This window comes from Solanum pennellii, chromosome 6 (assembly GCF_001406875.1).
Source record: "Solanum pennellii chromosome 6, SPENNV200".
Classification (NCBI taxonomy): Eukaryota; Viridiplantae; Streptophyta; class Magnoliopsida; order Solanales; family Solanaceae; genus Solanum; species Solanum pennellii.
In genome coordinates this window covers 30863771-30882544 of record NC_028642.1, presented here as the reverse complement: position 1 = coordinate 30882544, position 18774 = coordinate 30863771, and the positions used below count along the sequence as shown (strand labels likewise).

The 18774-nt window shown below is 29.0% G+C and overlaps 1 protein-coding gene and 1 long non-coding RNA gene across 8 annotated transcripts; one reads left to right on the top strand and one right to left on the bottom strand.

Moving 5' to 3' along the window:
- Positions 1 to 1656: 1656 nt before the first annotated feature.
- LOC107021421 lies at positions 1657 to 4989 on the bottom strand. 7 transcript variants are annotated; one of them, XR_003579047.1, is made up of 6 exons: positions 4637 to 4988; positions 3932 to 4457; positions 3641 to 3785; positions 3099 to 3290; positions 2811 to 2864; positions 1657 to 1908 (listed from the first exon to the last, which is right to left on the bottom strand). It is a non-coding gene; the product is annotated as an uncharacterized LOC107021421 (long non-coding RNA). The 7 variants fall into 7 exon arrangements; XR_003579049.1 differs by having other exon boundaries at positions 3196 to 3290; positions 4637 to 4986; XR_003579050.1 differs by lacking the exon at positions 3099 to 3290 and having other exon boundaries at positions 3932 to 4047; positions 4132 to 4457; positions 4637 to 4981.
- A 6638-nt stretch (positions 4990 to 11627) lies between these two features.
- Positions 11628 to 12992, top strand: LOC107022827. The gene is made up of 2 exons (XM_015223411.2): positions 11628 to 12138; positions 12717 to 12992. The coding sequence occupies exons 1-2, from the start codon at positions 11712 to 11714 to the stop codon at positions 12725 to 12727; spliced, it is 438 nt and encodes a 145-aa protein (XP_015078897.1). The 5' UTR covers positions 11628 to 11711; the 3' UTR covers positions 12728 to 12992.
- The last annotated feature ends 5782 nt before the right edge of the window (positions 12993 to 18774 follow it).

Genomic DNA, 18774 nt, shown 5'->3' with positions numbered 1-18774 from the left:
TATCATGGGATTCACATCTCAAGGTATCATGAGATCCACATATCAGGCTATCATGTCGTAGTCTCATCTCACCAAGTCTATTTACATAAAGTGATCATATCCATAATCCATCTTCAAGATAATCTACTTCATTATGTCTTGATTCATTTTAGGTCCTTAGGTCAACCTAAAATTCATCTATGTGACAAAACTTGCTTTTCTTAATCATGTTCATATCTAAGTATAGAAGAAAATTTCATATTAATCCCTTTATATGAATTTACCCTCAAATCCCTAGAATCAATGGCATAATAGCCCATAGTCAATTATCACTTTCAATTCATTATGATCTAGGTTGAATTTCATGCTTACTTTAGTCAATTAGATCATTAGAAGGTAATTCTAGGTATGCATGATCACATAGGTTCAATTCAAGCTTTACAAGTCAAGAAAAACCTAGTTCCATTCATATCTAGGTGATTCAATCATGATCAAATAGCATAGAATATAGTTGAATTCAGAATATCAATTTAGAACCTTCATCTTCCCTCTAATGGTCTAAAATCACCATGATCACCTTCAAATTCAATTACTATAATTCACCATGAAAAGTTTATAAAAAAATTACATAATCATCACACGAACATAAGTGAATGTTACCCACTCTATTGGGATCACAAACACACCCTACCCACAGTTCAAACACAACCTCACTAGATTGGGGTGCTTTGGATTCACAATTGAAGAGATACTAGAGGGGGTCTTCATGGATGGAATAATCCATGATTGAATAAGCTTCACATACCATATATTAATGTCTTAAACCCATCTTGAACCCTCTGTGAATTTGTCCTAAGATGTTGTCCCCAACTTTTTTTCTTCTTCAATGGTGCTCTTGAGAGTTCTAATGCGAGAGAGATGTTTTTCTTTGGAGTCTAGAGTCTAAGAGGATGTTTTATTGTTTTCATACGCATATATTTCCTAAAAATACCTAAAAGAACCACCTTCACATTTATTTGGATGTTGGGTGAATTCCCAATTCACCCTTTCAATTAACTGTGAGCTGCGAGAATTGCAGGTGTCACGACCCACAAGTACACCCTAGAAGGTAGGGCATCCCTCAAGTCAGAACATGGCATATGAGACTCCAAAAAGTATCACTTAAGCCACTTGTATCAATCATATCATAATAAACACACTGCTATAAGTAAGAATTTAATTTTTTCTTCACACACGAAGAACTCTTTCAATAACATATACAAGCGAAGACTTCCGTTAAAACATTAAACCTTTACAATATCATTGAACCTATATACTTTGGAGTATACAACATTTGGGACTAAGCCCATACAAGACATAAAAATAAACACTAAGACAAAAAGTAACAAGTGGGTATTGTCCTCGAATCGATGAGGATTCACCAATACTTCATCCTCAATCTTTAGAAACCTATCCATCCTCCATTACATATGAAGATTTCTTCCCTACACTTCAGTCAAAAAGAGAAAAAAGGACACATTAGATGTGTCACATCACGAAACCACACCCTAGAAGATATGGCATTCTCGGAATGGAACCGGCATACTTGACCTGTCGGAGGTCTTGTACAAGATCTTCCGTATCGTTCATCGCATATAAAAGTATGAAAAGTAAAGTGGAATTAAAACTTTTCACACGAATATCTTAAAACATATTTTTATATAAAATCATAGAAATGCTAAGTCTCAACATATGCCATACTTAGACGTAAGAATACTTGGGACACGGCCCATACTATACGAATTTAAGATATACGTAGTCTATTACAATACTTTAAAATAAAGGACATATATGTATGCCCTCGAGTCAACTGAGGACATACTTCACTTTGCTTGAACGAGTCTAGAATCCAAGCTTTCCTTCACAATCCTTCTAACCTTTCACCTACACCTTAAGAGATGAACAAATGTATGGAGTTAGTACAAACACTTGTACTAAGTATTGTTTTATGCATAAAATCATGAAAACAAACATTTTATTAGAAAATTGAATCTTTTTGACTTAAATATGATATCATGATCATAAAAATTACATTTAACACCTTAGAAAGACGTAAGATATCATTTAAGCAATTTAACACATTTTAAGGTCACTTTACAGTGAACCCATTTCAGTGTTACAGTGAAGTCCCTTCACTGTATAGTAAAGTCCCTTACATTTAATTTAGACACTTCCTTGTATGTAATTCCTTCACTAAAATCTATCCTAAGACTCACTTAAGTAATAAAAATAGAGACCGCACATACACCCTCTCTAGGCACACATAAATGATCCGTAAGACCACCTATAATGAGACCAACACACACTTAACGGATCCTATAGACTACCTAAGATAGAATCATTCTCATTTAATACATCAACACATAGATAATATGACATTCTCCTTCCAAAGGCTATCAAAATACTTACTTAAGTAAACCAAGAAGATAACGTCCATGACTGCCCTCTTCAAAAATACCTAAATAATCTTTCAGACTACCTAAGGCTTAGATCATGTCCACATAATCAACATCTTCCCTAACTAGAGTCATTCTTAAGACTTTTCTAGGTAAGATACGAAGTGACCATTCCTATGCCCCCTTCACACCTTAAATAGACAACCCTTAACTAGCTTTTTTTTATTTTTTTCTCTTTACCTTTTTTTGATCCTGTGACCTGTATGTTGCTGAACATGATGCTTAAAATGTGTAAAATAGTTACATTATAGCATAGACAGACTCAAAATTAGAGTAATTTTTCATCACTCCAACTAGTACTGTTTATAAGTTATTAAATGCACAAAATTGTCTTACCAAGAACTCATCAGCTAAAATGATCGGTCTCAATAAGCATTCAGTTTCAACTATCTGCAAAGTTGCAAACAAACTTAGAGCTCCAACTCATAGACTATGATTTGGTATTGGGTGAATACATGATCAACTCCACCATGAAGAAATTAAGTCATCACCAAATATAATCAACAAGCTCCACAAACAAGAAATAAATCCCTTTATGTTTTATGAATGAGAATGAAAGACAGTAGAAATGTAGACAAGAGTATCATATAGAAATGTAGACAAGAGTATCATATAGTTCCCTACACTTTGTCCCTACTGAAATGAGCAGAACACTAGCTGCCGGTAAGACTACAACTGCTTCGAAACATATGATTGCAGTCATTTGATGGCACCCTCTTACCAATTGCACCACAACAATAAGAGAAAGTATGGCCCCAATTTTTTCACAGAAGTTGAAACTCCGATACTAGTTGACCTTACAGATGTTGGATATATCTGCATAAAAGACATTCAAATGACAACCTCAAGTCTCTAGAAGGAAATTGTGCAGTAGTATGTTGTTGCATAAAAAGACATACTTAAGAGTTCTGTTTTTACAAATGTTTCTATTTTTCTATATGTTGATGAACGATACCACATTTATTTAACATAGTAAAAGTACCCATAGATAACCTGGTTATCTCTCGGGCAATTACCATTTTGTCATAAAAATCAATGTCCTAAATCACATTCAGCATCAAAGAGCAAGGACAATAAGAAAAAGGGTAAATGAGTGTGTAAGACAATACGATTATGAAACGAGTAGTATGAGAACTTTGGTTAGCGAAAAACCATTAATTACTTACACATCCTTGTAAAACTTCCAATTGCTGAATATGTACTTAAGGATAAGCCAGGCAACAGAAACATTGGTAAAACTCGCAATGCCCTCATTTTCTAGTTCAGGTCAAGGGAACGTGTTGTCATGATAGCATAACTCACGATAATAACCTGAACTTTGAAATAGATGCAATACGACACCCGTAAGTCTAGTAAACGTATAATGTACATATGATGATATAATAAGCAACTCAAGCAGTTAGATACCCATATAACATAAAGGAAACACACTGATTATCAATTAACTACATAATAACCTGCATATGTAACATCTGCAACACTTGCAGGCTTAATACAATTTGAACCACCAGGATGTCCAAAACAAATGAAATATGTAGAAAACATTCGCAACAGTACCATTTAACCTGCATAACTACAATTCAATAATGTGCTTTGGAATTAGCATGGAGGGTTTTATATCGAAAGTCAACACAAGCTATTAATGATAGATACTAACTCACTGTGCTACAATGTTCTTTGGAATTAGTTTGGAGGGTTTAGAATTTTCGTACTTTCTTCCTGTACTTTGGAATTCAGCCGTAACTCGTGATTTGTTCCATTCCAACAACCCCAAAGTAATCAATTCCTTATTTTCTCTTCTTCTAAATAGAAAAAAAATCAATTTATTGACAAGATGATTAGTAGAGTAGCTACTTACGCTTGCCGAAATCGGTATCAAGGAGAAGAGAATCGTAGATATTTTCAGCTTCAGCTCTTCAGTTCTTCAGAGAAACACGACTTATCTTCAACTTAGTTCATCCTAGAAACACAACTTAACTTCAGCTGGAACATTCAACATTCACGAGAAGAAAAAACTATTTAGACTCCCAAAAATCAACAAAATTCGTATCAACAACACAAAAATATTAAAACCCTAAGCTAAAATTTAGACTTTCAAAGATACACAAGAATATCAAAACTCTAAAACAAGACTTGAGAATTTTAGAGATAGAATTTCTTACCTGATGAAACCTATTCCAAAAACACAAAGCTTTATGACGTGAGATCTCCATGTGTGAAGCATTTTTTTCATCTGCGAAATCCGACGGAACAACTCTTTAACAAAGAAACTGTGAGGAAATTCATGTTCTTCGGCTCTTCAATCTTAAACAAGAAATATGTGATAAATTTTGAAGGAAATCTGTGACGAAAAAGCTATTGTTCTTCCGTTCTTCACAAAATCTATGGTTCTTCTGTGCAAAAAAAGTGTGTTGTATAGTGAGGAAAGTGACAAAAAATTTTCACATATGGGAGAAATTAAGTTTTATTGTTTTATTAATAAATTTTTTGAACAACAAATATGGGAAGGAGGACATGTTTTGATGTTGAAATTTTTGAAGAAAATATAACATTTTAATGAAAACATAACACCACATTAAGTGTTGTTTTTACAATTATAAAAATAGGACACTTTAAAAGTGTGGCTATATATAGTAAATAGTTGTTGTTAATTATATCATGCTATAATAATGCCTGTAAAGTGTAGATTATGTCATTAAAGAGTACACTTTACAAGTGTTGTCAATATTATCGTAGCTAAAAGTTAAAAACTTGGGCTACGCTTTAAAAGTGTTTTCAAAAGTCTCTTAGGCAACACTTTAAAAGCGTTGTTCAGAATTATTGTGATCGTAGGCCTAAAATGATATAGTGCACTTTTGAGATTATAGGGACTACTTTATGTTACACGTGAAGATCCTTGAGTTGTTAATGTCCATAATTCTATATGAACCCTATGAGTCGAGCATTCTTGAGATGGATAGTTTCATTGATTCCTTGAGTTTTGGAATTGTCGAGTTCCGAATATCGAGTTCCATATATGGTTATTGAAAGCCTTGAATTGAGTCGTTCATATCTATAATTAGGTATGAACCTATTTTGAGAAGTCTTTTACAATTATTTTAATTTGTTTTGAGACTTGCGTAAATGAGAATGAGGATGATGAGAGTTGAGTTTCATGTTTTTCAAAAGAAATATAAGGGAACCAAGTATTCTGAAGAGTAAATATTTTTACATCTACATTTAAAATGAGAAGAAACTTTGATTTCCAAATGACTTCACGAGTAGTTTTGAGCAATATCTCTTTTAAGAAAACTTTTTGAATAATAATTTCAAAGTTTGAGGATAACTATTATTCTATGATGTTTTCACTTATATGAATAAATATTAGAATTTGAATTATTATTAATAAAAATATTTTTTTGGTTATGCTAATTTACTTCATTATAAAACATCATTAGCTTATTATATACTTAATTTATATTTTTTTCGTCCAAATGAAAAGGTTTATGCTTTATGAAAAAATTGTTACATGAATTCAAGAAAATGATAATATCATAATTTTTAAAGAACTAAAAAAAAGTTAATAATGAAAGAGTATAATAGATATATTAAAATTTTAATTAGGATGAAGGGGGGAGTTTGATTATTGTTTAAAGTTGAGGGGGAGTTTTATTTTAAAGCAAAATTTGGGGTGAGAAATGATTTTCACCAATTAAATTGTCAAAAAATTAATCTAATTGATTGATAACGATAATTCTAACACATAGGAAGTCAAATTAAATTTAGTGATAGATTTCAAATTTAAATTGAACAGTGTAATTACGAATTATTAGTGAAATAATATGTAATTTATTATGCTAGAATTAATTCATTTGGCGAATCAATAACGTAATTGGAAGACTCAATTATTAAATCTGTGGTCCATACTATGCTTGACTAATTAATATATTTTGAAAAGAAAAAATTATTTTAAAAGCAATAATATCTACAAATTTTGACTATATTTAACTGGTCTTCCAAAATCAAATTTGTAACGTTTTGAATGATATAAAGCTTTAAAATGCACAGTCTTTAGGGAGAAAAATGCTCCCCCATTGGAGAAATTGATCTGATTTTAGTAGAAAGTTGCAGACCTGAACAACTTTGTTTTGAACGAACTTTGAAATGGCTTCAAGAGGTTAATAATTTCTTAATCACTTTTTTTATTACGTAGATATCATAGAAGTTTTATTGATTGTTGATATGCTTCCATTTCAATCTTTACGTTAGGTAATTTCTTCTTGTGATATAGATCTTTGATTTCTTTTTGATATTTTTTTATAAAACGACTATTTTATACTTCTACGTATTAATTATTGTCTTAAGGTACTAATAAAATAGTCAAAATTCGGATCTATCATTTAAATTAATTTTCTCAAGTAAAATCATTAAATTTCTTTCAAAAATGTATATTTTTTTACTTGAATCTTGCAAAGAAATTTGAAAATCGCTTCTTTAAAAATTCTTTAAATTGTTCAAAATTTCTTGAGTTGTCCCATCACATTTTGCATATCCTTATTTCTAATTTATTGATTCTTTCTCATTTTTTCTTTTGCACTTCTAAGTATTCAATTTTAAATTTTGGATCTCCCTAACCTCATTGTTGTCAATAGTGGTAATATAATTTAGTAATTATTTTAATCCCATGTTTATGTACATCTTGTATTTCAAAAATATTTGCATACAAATTTTCAAGGTAAATTTCATTGATGATCATTTAATTTTGAATTTATCACACAAAAGTTATATTTTTACTCCTCATATATAATTATTCAAGTTAAAATTTATCACACAAAAAATACTCATTTTCTAATTTTTATCACGTAATAGTCATTTAATTTTAGCCAAGTTAATTAAAATATAATATACACCTAAATATTTATATACAATATCATAAATACACCATGACTACATTAGTAGATGGTTAACTCAAAAAACATACTAAATGAAACTACCAAACTAAATTGTGGATCTATACTTCTGTGTAAGACTTGCCCAAATTTAGAGATTTAAAATATTTAGCAACGTTGTGTCGACTTTGAAGTTTTATGTGCAACGTGTTTTTCTGATCGGGTGTGAAGTTTTATTGAATTTTTACTTTGTTTGGGGGAGAAAATCAGTGGCGGATTCAAAATTTTTGTATTATCGATGCTCAATTTTTTTTAGCTTGGAAACTACTACATAGAATGGGTGCTCAATTAATATTATTTGATTAAATTACTAATTATTTTACCTAAATAGTATTGTTTGTCAACATAGGTCCGCCTCTGGAGAAAGTGATAGTTGCAAAGAACACATTTAGCTCGCATTTCAACCTCAATTATCTGCCTCAACTTTACTAGACTCATGTGTTGTAAATTTCATATCTAGATGGATGAGAGCTGATTTTCCTAACTTGAATCTTGCATATATGATTTTATAATGTACAAGTAATATTAAGTGGATTTGTTGCTTAGCAATTCGAAATTTGATTGATTAATTCAAACAGCTAAGCTGCAGATCCTGTTAATATGAAATTATTTGCCTCAACTTTATTGGACCCATGTGTTGTTAAATCTCATATCTATATGGATGAGAGATGATTTGCCTAGCTTGAATCTTGCATATATGATTTTATAATGTATCTGTACTATTAAGTGACGGATTTAAATGTACCTGTAATATTAAGTGGCAGATTTGTTGCTTAGCAGTTCGAAATGTAATTGATTAATTCAAACAGCTAAGTAGTAGGTCCACTTAATATTGCATGTATATTATAACATCCTATACACAAGATTCAAGGGAAATCATCTCTTAATCGTCTAGATATGAAATTTATGAATTTAACAACTCATGGAGTCCAGTAAACTTGAGGCAGATAATTGAGATTCAAACACAAGCTAAACGTGTTTTTTTGTAATTAAATTACAACTATTACTTTCACCCCCGAATAAAGTAAAACTCAACTATTCTGCAAACTACAACTATTACTTTCACCCCCGAATAAAGTAAAATCCAATAATTCCAAGATGTTAATGAAAGTATTCGATCAGAAAAAACTCCAAAGCCGGCATGACGTCGCTAAATTTTTAAATCTCCAAACTTGGACAAGTCCTACATAGAAGTATAGTTCCACAATTTAATTTGATTTATGAACTTTGTAACAGGTTAATTCAGAGATTTTCCCCTAATTTTTTCTATGTAACACTGATTTTCCCTGTGGACACAATTGTATTTATCTCCTTCATTTGATTTTTTAATATTTGAAGTCTTGGACCATGCATGTCAAGCTTGTAAAGTTCAAGTTTGTCATTGATGTTGTAACAGAATTCTTTTGCTAATTTTAAAAGTTCTTTTTTTTTATGAAATATACTACACAAATGAGTATATTAGTATGGTAAAATGGGTAAATTATATTTCTTTTAATTCATAATAATGAGTTAAAATAAGTACATAAAAAAACAAAAGAAGGAAGGCACAACCTAATATCATAAACCACAACAAATTTATGAATCGAAATTGAGAGGCTTATTTTTCAAAATTATCTCAAATGCAATTTACTTATTTTGGAATACTATATATGACTTATGTTATATTTTCGATATAAAATACAAAAAGTAAGCAAAATTAAATTATATTTTTGTTAGCTTTAACTCAAGTTGGTTGACATATAAACCACAAATTTATGAATCGAAATTGAGAGGCTTATTTTTCAAAATTATCTCAAATGCAATTTACTTATTTTGGAATACTATATATGACTTATGTTATATTTTCGATATAAAATACAAAAAGTAAGCAAAATTAAATTATATTTTTGTTAGCTTTAACTCAAGTTGGTTGACATTTATATGATAAAAAAGTAGAAAAAAAAGTTATTGTTATCTGATAAACTTTAAAATAACATATATGGTAAAATTTACCTAAATATTGGTCAGACTCTGTTTTGTGGTCACGAATAAATAAGAGAAAAATGATTTAAATACACAATTTATTTTACCATATTTTTAAAAATATTTATCATTTGAAAAAATTGTAAAAATTTCTATACTTTCTTGTTCTCGGATACATTAATTTTATGTGATATATGTATCGGTCAGATACATTATTTTATGCGATGTATCGAGCAAATACATCACTATATACAATGTATCAGGACGTAAACGTTTCAGATATATCACTTTACACAATGTATAGGTCAGATACATCACTATACTCGATGTATCGAGACATTGAATGATATATCCAACACTGAGACGCGATATATTGAAACATTAAACAATGTATCCAAAATTAAAACGTAATGTATTATGATATTTTGGAACGTATTCAGATTCCACCAAATTTTAAAAGAATTATAATTTGAAAAAAAATAAAAATATAATGTAACTAACTCTTTTTCACGATAATTACAAAATAAAAGATTTGCGTGTAATGTGTAGTTTTTAAGCTTGTGGTACAATTTTCATTATTCTATGGCTTTATTTTAGTTTGGGGATTGTGGACATGAGTGCATCAACATGTTTATTACTAACAGACATTTTAATTTCTTGGCTATTATTGTCCATTCCAATAAAGCCATAGCTTCTTTATGAAGTTTAGTTGTTGTAAATATACTAGAATTAATTAGTATAATTAAGAGTAAGCTTTAGATGTAATATAATGCATGTTCATGAGTGCAAGTGGGGTTTGCTTATCTATTTCTTTACTCCTTTCATTTAATTCTTTTTATTAATATTAATTAATTAATACGCTTTATATTCTTGTGAGAAAATATTTACGCCACTACTGCAAATTTTGAGTTTATTACTCAAGTTAGCCCCTATTTGTGTATAATTTTACATACTACTATATATTTATTTTATATGATACATTATATATAATAAATGTTTTCATATAATATTATATTATATATATATATATATATACTAGACTCTGTGACACAATATTTTATGTTGATAGGTATGTTTTTGAAAATTTCCTTAATATATGGAATTGGTCTGTAGCAGACCACCAGACTTAAAATATTATTGTTAGCAAAAGGACTAGAATCTTTCGATCAAAATAATACAGTTTTTTTCCTCTTCATATTTTCAGTTTTTATTTTATTTTCACACAATTTTTAGAAGATATTTAATAATCTCAAATCATTTCTAAAACACCTTTTATGTTTTCTGGAAAAGACATCTAACTTAAGTAACATTTCATTAATTGGGTAATAAGGATGAATTTTTGAAAAATTAATTGATAAATGACTTTTTATTTTCTTAATGTTATATATTTTTAAATAAATTTAATTATTTTCAAAACTAGTAATACAGTAAAATTATTAAACTAATTCTCAATAAATTAATAATTTCTCTAAAATAATATTTTCCTCCGGCTCCGACTTGGATTAATGAAAAAAATTATTAATTCTGACAAGATAATAAGATAATGTATTTTTGAAAAACCCCTATATGAATATATAATTCCATTAATATTATAAATTAATAATTCTTTAAAATATAAATATATCTAAGACAATTTAGTAAAATACAATTCTATTGTATTTTGTTTTATTATTAAAATTTAAATTTAGTTGAAGTCTCTAACTTCTCTTATTGCATTCAAAAGTTTTGATGGTACCAAGACTGCAAATCTTTTTGAGTCCACGTGGAATGATCTCTTTTGTACTCACATAATGATTTACACATTTGATATGTTATTTTTGATTTTATGACATTTTTTAAATGAAAAGCCATTTTTTGATATGATTTCAAGAAATTTCCTTGGTTGTTCATATAATTTATCCTCTGATCACTATGATACATTGAATATTTTTAGTAAATATACGATGAATAATATTTAATCATTAAGAAAGAATGAAGATTATGTATAGTGAACATATTTTTACAATGAATGTTTAACAATTTTTTTTTTTACAATGAATCCCACACATACATACATATATATTGTATTTAATTTTATATATAATAAAATTTTAAAATTCAATAATTTAATAAGATTTACATTATTCATTTGAGGAGGTTTTACTATCTATTTTTGGAATCATAAAAAATCATTAAATTATACAATCTTCATTAAGTAGATAATAATAGTTACAAACTTCCTTATATCGCACGTTAAAAATTGTCTACGTAGTGCGACCCCATATAACTTAACTTTTTCCATGTAAAAGTTGATGAGATTGAGAGTTGAGATCCCTTCATCTTGTTGAAAAAATCAAAGCGACTGTCGATGGACAATTATCCGAAGATATTAGCAAATAATTTCAATAGCAATATGGAAGAAGAAGAAGAAGAATCGGCATTCATTGAAATGGATCCTTCACTTCCTCCATCTAAGAGGTTCTCTAATGTTAATCGACATGATTTTCGTATACCTGATCAAGAAAAATCGTCCAATATGGAGGCGGATAAGAGATGTTCAATAATTCAGAAATTGTTGGATTTTTTTAAGAAAATGAGTTTTGGATGCAAAAGTGGTACTAGTACAAGGGTGGTGGAGGGAGCAATGTTAATGAAAAAGTGGGAAAGTTCTGAAGGTACAACTTTGACTCCAAGGACAAGTATAGCTAATTATTCTGAAGAAGATTGGCGTAGATCTTGTGATTCTGACGCATCTATTTATGAAGCTGTTCTTCATTGCAAAAGAACTATTAACGGTCTGTCATATTCATCAACTTCTTCTTTATATTTTATGGAGTTAATTAATAAAAAAGTCTAACTTCAATTTCCTTAATCAAATTCATAAATATTTGATTTTGAGCGATTTCTCACAGGTAATTAATTTGTTTTGCTCTAATTTATTTAGTTTTCAATGGTATTAAATTTTCATATGTCTTGTCTTGGGCATGTCGAACATGTTAGAGGAGTGAGTTGTTGTATTTCTCTACGTACATTCTTTTACAATTTATCATGAACTAAAACTTTGGATCGAGTAAGGTTCAAAAAAGCATTTTCTTAGTAATAGGTCTATTAGTTTGGTACTAAGAATTATTAATATATAGTTATAAACTACAATTATTATACACTAAAATAAAAGAGGCATTAAATTTTTCTGTAAAAACATTAAGCAATTATTGAGTTTAGGTTATTGTATCCTAAATCACTAATTAAACCCTTTTTTAACAAAATTTATATTAGAGTGTTGGTTATAAATAGTTAAGATCATAATAATTGCCGTAAATATACATCCTTTATTCATTATACTGATACTTAAAACTAAATTTGTCTATTTCAGGTGATGAGTAATAAGTGAAGTTTTTGTCAGTACTAGCAAGGAAGAAATGAAAGTCTACTTGAATAATATATAGAAGAAAAAAAGACGAGAAAAGTATGAAAAATATTTTGTTTGTGTTGTTGAAAGTTTTGAGGAGACAGAGAATCTTAATGACTCACATTGTGTTTTCCCCTTTTCTCTCAAGGAACAATCACGTTCCGACTTGGAAAATGTCTTGCTTTTTTGCTTTGTAAAGTCATATATGTAATGATATTTTTGTACTTTATTTTTAATTTACGTGGCGTTATTTATTAAATATGAAATTTTAATTTATACTTTTAAAGATGTCATAATATTTGTATATCTAGAAGGCTTTTAAAATTTAAAATGTAGATAATACATGCATCAGCTTCAAACGAATTTGAATTGTTGATTTCATTTTATATCATTATCATAAAAATAATTGATAATGTTACTATTGGAAAAATCAAATTGTTTTTCTTTGATACGATTTTCCTAATATTAAAAAATAGAACTTACTATAAAAGATTGTGAATATATTTTTTTCCTATTCATTTTGTAGGTAACTAAGTAATTTCAACTCCTCCCTTTTAGATGCCCAACATAAACAATATACAAATGAAATTCACATGAAAAATGTCCCCAAAAACCAAGAATATTCATAGATATTTTTAAAATATTATTTTATCTTTATCAGGCTTCTATTATAACAAGAAAAAGTTACATGTATCTACAAATTTTCAAAACGAAGGATGAAGCATCATTATTTTCAAAGATGATGATTGATGATATTGTTGGGGCCTTAGGAAAATGATTCTACAAAGCATGAAATTCTAGCATAAGGACTATGGTCGTGTATTGACTTTTTGTTTCTTTGAACCAACGGAGGAGCATAGGGCTTCAATTACAATTTCTATCAAATCACTAACTTTAGTCTAAATTCAATATTTATATTCAAATAAGTCTCTTACTGTCTTTTTGACATTCCTCCTAATTATTTTCTTTAACAACCATGATTGTGGAATATGATCGCCTATTGAATAATTTCTATCTACGGAAGAAAAGATTTAAAGTTCTATTAATTTATAATATAAGTGTAATCCTGAAAAGAATACAAATTATATTTCAAATCTATTTATACCGGTCATCCTCGTCTTTTGCACCAATGACCAAGTAACAAAAGCTCCATAGTATGCTTTTGAACAGAGGTGAACCATTTTCATATTGGTCCATTCGGATTTTGTGAGAGGTATTGATAGAGGATACATATGTTATTATAGAACTCATTAATTAGTGCAATTGACAGTGAAAATGTTCAAGTATAATTGTATTTTACTTCAAGTCATTTGAAAACATTAGAAAACAAATGAGATTAACACACAATTTGTCTTCATTCCTTCAATCAAAAATCATTACAAAACGAACGCAATTGAAGACATTTACAATATAGAAGCCGATCAAAATCAGCCAACAATGTTTAAAAGGAACAAATTATGAGTGGTTCAGTGATTCAATAGGAAAATGACGTAGTTGAGGTACCTGAACGGAAAAATCCAACAAGTTTAGGGATTTGCTTATGAGTTCGGCCTATATATCATATATCTTCAAATCATCATATATTATTATAAGTGGGAAGATTTTGTCTTTAAAGTTGAATTACAGTTTTGCCCTTATTGTTAATTAAAATATTTTTAAAACCTAATTAATTAAATATTAAGTAATAATATTTCAATTATTTTTTAGATTATGAGTTATTTATTAGCATGAAAATTAAATAATTATTAATTATATTGTATAATGAATTAGCCTAAAGAAATAATTACAAATTAATTGCAAGTGTATGTATGGTGAAGAACCTAAGAGTTGTTTGTATGACTTCAGTTTTTTTTTTTAAGCATGACTTCTGAGTTTCTGTATGACATTATATATTTATTAACTTATAAATACACTTGTGTGCTTCATGAAAAGGTACTTTTATGTAAACTTTGTTATAAAGTAATCTTAGTTTTTTTTTTTTTGCTTTTTTTTAGGATAACGAACCATGGAAATGTTGATGATATGAAAGAATTTTCATCAGTTTCATTATCAAGGTGTGAGGAATAAAAAAAGAATTATTTTTTTAAAAAAAAATTAGTCACATTTCATTATTGTATCTCTTGATTCTTTAATTTCGATATTACTTTTCTTTTGCTTCTTGTATCATTTGATATCTGTTGCCATTTTTCAAGGTTTAAGTGATGTTGAATGAAAGAAAATCTACATATGCACACATATATTATGTTCTGTTTATAGATTTTATTATATATTTATTCTTTTATATTTGGTCTATTTTGTTTGCTTTTTATATTTAATTTTTTGTTGTTTGTTTTATCCTTTTGACCCCAAGTCCCGAATACATATTGCATGGAATACTACTATACCCGTCATATGATGATTATTAAAGTTGAAAATTAGAAATTCTAATGTTATTTTTTCTTTTTGATGGTTACGCACATTGTGGTGACTAGGCGAACAAAAGATGTACACTATATATATTTTTACATCGTATCATTTTATTCTGATATTATTCTATAACTTCGAAAGGAAATTCTCTTGCATCTATGAATTACTTTAAAGTACCATATTTTATGTTATTCTTCAGAACTACAATAATAACTCAAATTTACGAATAAATGTGATTGCATGTTTAGAGCTACAAGCTTTAAAGGAAAAAAGTACATTCAAGGTTTTAATATGTATCTACCTAGCTATACGATTAGATAAATAGAATATCTTAAACTAAAGTAATCAAAAACTAAATAAATCTTATCAAATTGAATGGTTTCATAAAGTTTAAAGACATATTTTCTCTTCAATCAAATTCCTTATTTGGGTATTTTTGTGGTAGTTTACCCCCCAGGTGATGTTGATTAGTAAAAGTTGTTGTTTCTTTATGCTATTAAGTTTTAATTCTGGTTACACTTGAATGTGTAATTGCATGAATTACCATAGATAATTTTTATTATATGAGATGATATGTTGTAGATGAACTTGTATTTTAGAGGATTAATTCATTGTTTGAAGTTTTTTGTCTAATTTGATGTGGCAACGCACGAAGCATGTTGATCTTAAGCTTGTCATTTTACATTTGATATTATATATACACTTTAACTAATTATTTCTATTAAATTCAATTATGAAAGGACTCTGAAGTTTAATTTAGGCAAAAGGTAACCTATCTCTTTCAAAAGTTCATATAACTCATCACACCTTAATTCTAATAGTATTTTAATAAAGTATTACTTAGCTTGGAATACACGTGCAACGCACGTGCTCGAAAACTAGTATATATATACATGCACCCATGAGGATTGAGGAGTAAATAATTTTCCTTGTGTTGTTAATCTAAGTTAAAGTAAACCCCTGGGAGATCAGGATTTGAATTCGATTAAAGCCCTATTTTTAAAAATATAATTTAAGTTATTAGTCACCAAAATTTACAAATCTTAGATTCGCCTCTACTTTTGAAAAATTAAAAAAAAAAAGTAAGTTTGAAAATATGTAACAGAAGGAGTCACTTTTTTTTTCCCAATACATGGTTCAAATAAATTCTTTTAAAAGTAAAATTTGAGTTTGTAATTAAACTAAATAACTCCTTTTTGTTAGAGAATCCTTTCTTTGGCTTAGCTGCTTGAGAATTTCTCCCCTTAATTTATTTATAGTTCTATTTTTTGTTTTGCGCCAATATAAATCTTAGACAATCAACGTGATGTAATCTATATATTTATATAAATGAGGATCATAAGCCCGTTGATGTGGCATGCCTTATTGATTAGGAAAATGCATTTATCTATCTTCTCAAAAAAATTTCTTTTCATTTTTAAATTTTTTAAAAAATTACAAATTACAAAAATATATTAAATATGAGAGATTAGTATATTTATATAAATGAGGATCATAAGCCCGTTGATGTGGCATGCCTCATTGATTAGGAAAATGCATTTATCTATCTTCTCAAAAAAAAATCTTTTCATTTTTAAATTTTTTTAAAAATTACAAATTACAAAAATATATTAAATATGAGAGAATAATGTAAGTGTCGTTTTTATTACTGCTGTTTAAAAACGTCTTCCACAAACGTTGTCATATTAAATGTGTAAAAACGTGTTTCACAAACATTGCCATATCAAAAGTCATATTCAAATTAAATTTCTTACCATTTATTTACTCATTTAATATTATTCCAAATCCATAAAACCACCTCATTTGCTGAAAGCCTATTTTTACTTTATTTTTGCATTACTTGTTGGGTATGTAGAAAGAATTGATGGGAAATAGAGGAAAGGAGAGGAATTTGAAAAATTGAGAACTTGAAGAGTTGGGAACTTCAAAAGTCCTCTTATGCTTTAATTAAAAAAAAGGTAATTGTCCCTCATCGGTAATGGAAAGGAAAATAGGAGAGTTTAAATACATAAACAGTCCTATTAATTGTTAAAAGGGTTGGAAAGAGGGACCCCCCCTCGCGCCGCCGTCGTCGTCGCTCGCTTCGGCTTTGGCTTTTATAAATGATCGATCGAGAGATTATTTTTTGGACAAAATTTATTTTAATTATTTATTTAATTAATTAAATGGCCAAATAACATGAACAGTCAATACCATTTGAAAGGTTGCAAACTTTCATAATGGTCGTGTCAATTCTGAAAGGGTTGCAACCTTTCAGAACATATTCTTTTTGCCTATAAATACCACTCAGTCTTCAGAATATTTTCAAACGAAATTTTCTGATCTTCCTTCTTCTTCTAAACACATTCTTCTTCGTGTAATTTCCTGCTGTGAATTGATTCGCTGACAGTAGAGTTTTTGGTATCTACACTCTACTGATTAAGATCATTTTACCCTGGGAGGTTAAATTCCAAATCAAACCTCGAATACTAGAGGGGAATAATTTCCTTAAGGGGACATTGTGAGTTCAGTGGACTTGATCTTCTTCCAAACTAAAAGATTGTTTCAGTTTCTGGTACGTTTGTTTTAAGTATTTTCTGAAATAAATTTCTGTTCATCTTGCTTACTGATTCGATAAATTTTAGTTACTTCGTGTTTCTGAATAATTTATTACAATCAGTAATTTCTGGTTTTGATAACACAGATTGGTAAACAATCTTAAGGAAATTAATTTTTAAAATCTGTGTTTCTGGTGGAACAAAAATCTTCGTGATTTTATACTCCTTTAAGTATGCAATTATAGTTTAATGCTTACTTAGATTGTATCAATTTTTGTTTCAGATTCTGATTCTGAAATGACAAATACTGGTGTTACAGTGGCTGTTGCTGCACCAACCCGAACTCTTGTACCACAAGCGTAGAAACTGGGTAAATTCACAGGTGTGAATTTCAAAGGATGGCAGCAACGATTATTTTTCTGGCTTACCACTCTTGGTCTGCAGAAATTTACAAGTGAAGATACTCTAGTTCCTGCTGATGATATGCCAGACAGGGAGAAATTCATGATTATTGAAGCATGGAAACAGTCAGACTTCCTATGTAAAGGCTATATTTTGAGTGCTTTAGAGGATGACTTATATAATGTCTATAGTGCAATAACAACTTCAAAAGAGTTGTGGGATGCACTTGAGAAGAAATATAAGACAGAAGATGCATGCTTGAAAAAGTTTGTGATCGCAAAGTTTTTAGACTATAAAATGGTAGTTAGTAAAACTGTTGGATCACAAGTGCAAGAACTTCAACTTATTCTCCATGATCTGATTGCTGAAGATATGGTATTAAATGAAGTTTTTCAAGTGGCTGCAATGATCGAGAAGTTGCCTCCTTCGTGGAACGATTTCAAGAATTATCTAAAGCACAAGCGTAAAGAAATGAAGCTTGAAGATCTTGTGATTCGGCTCAAGATTGAGGAAGATAACAAAAACGCCGAAAATAATTCGCGTAAGAGTTCAACAATCATTGGAGTTAATATTGTTGAAGAAGCTCCTACCAAAGACAAAAAGAGAAAGAAGTCCAACGGGCAGAAGTCAGAACAGGCCAAGAAGAAATTCAAAGGCAACTGTTACAATTGTGGCAA

Excerpts from the sequence above, each read along its gene's own strand:
- LOC107022827 (XM_015223411.2), top strand. The coding sequence starts at position 11,712 with ATGGACAATTATCCGAAGATATTAGCAAATAATTTCAATAGCAATATG.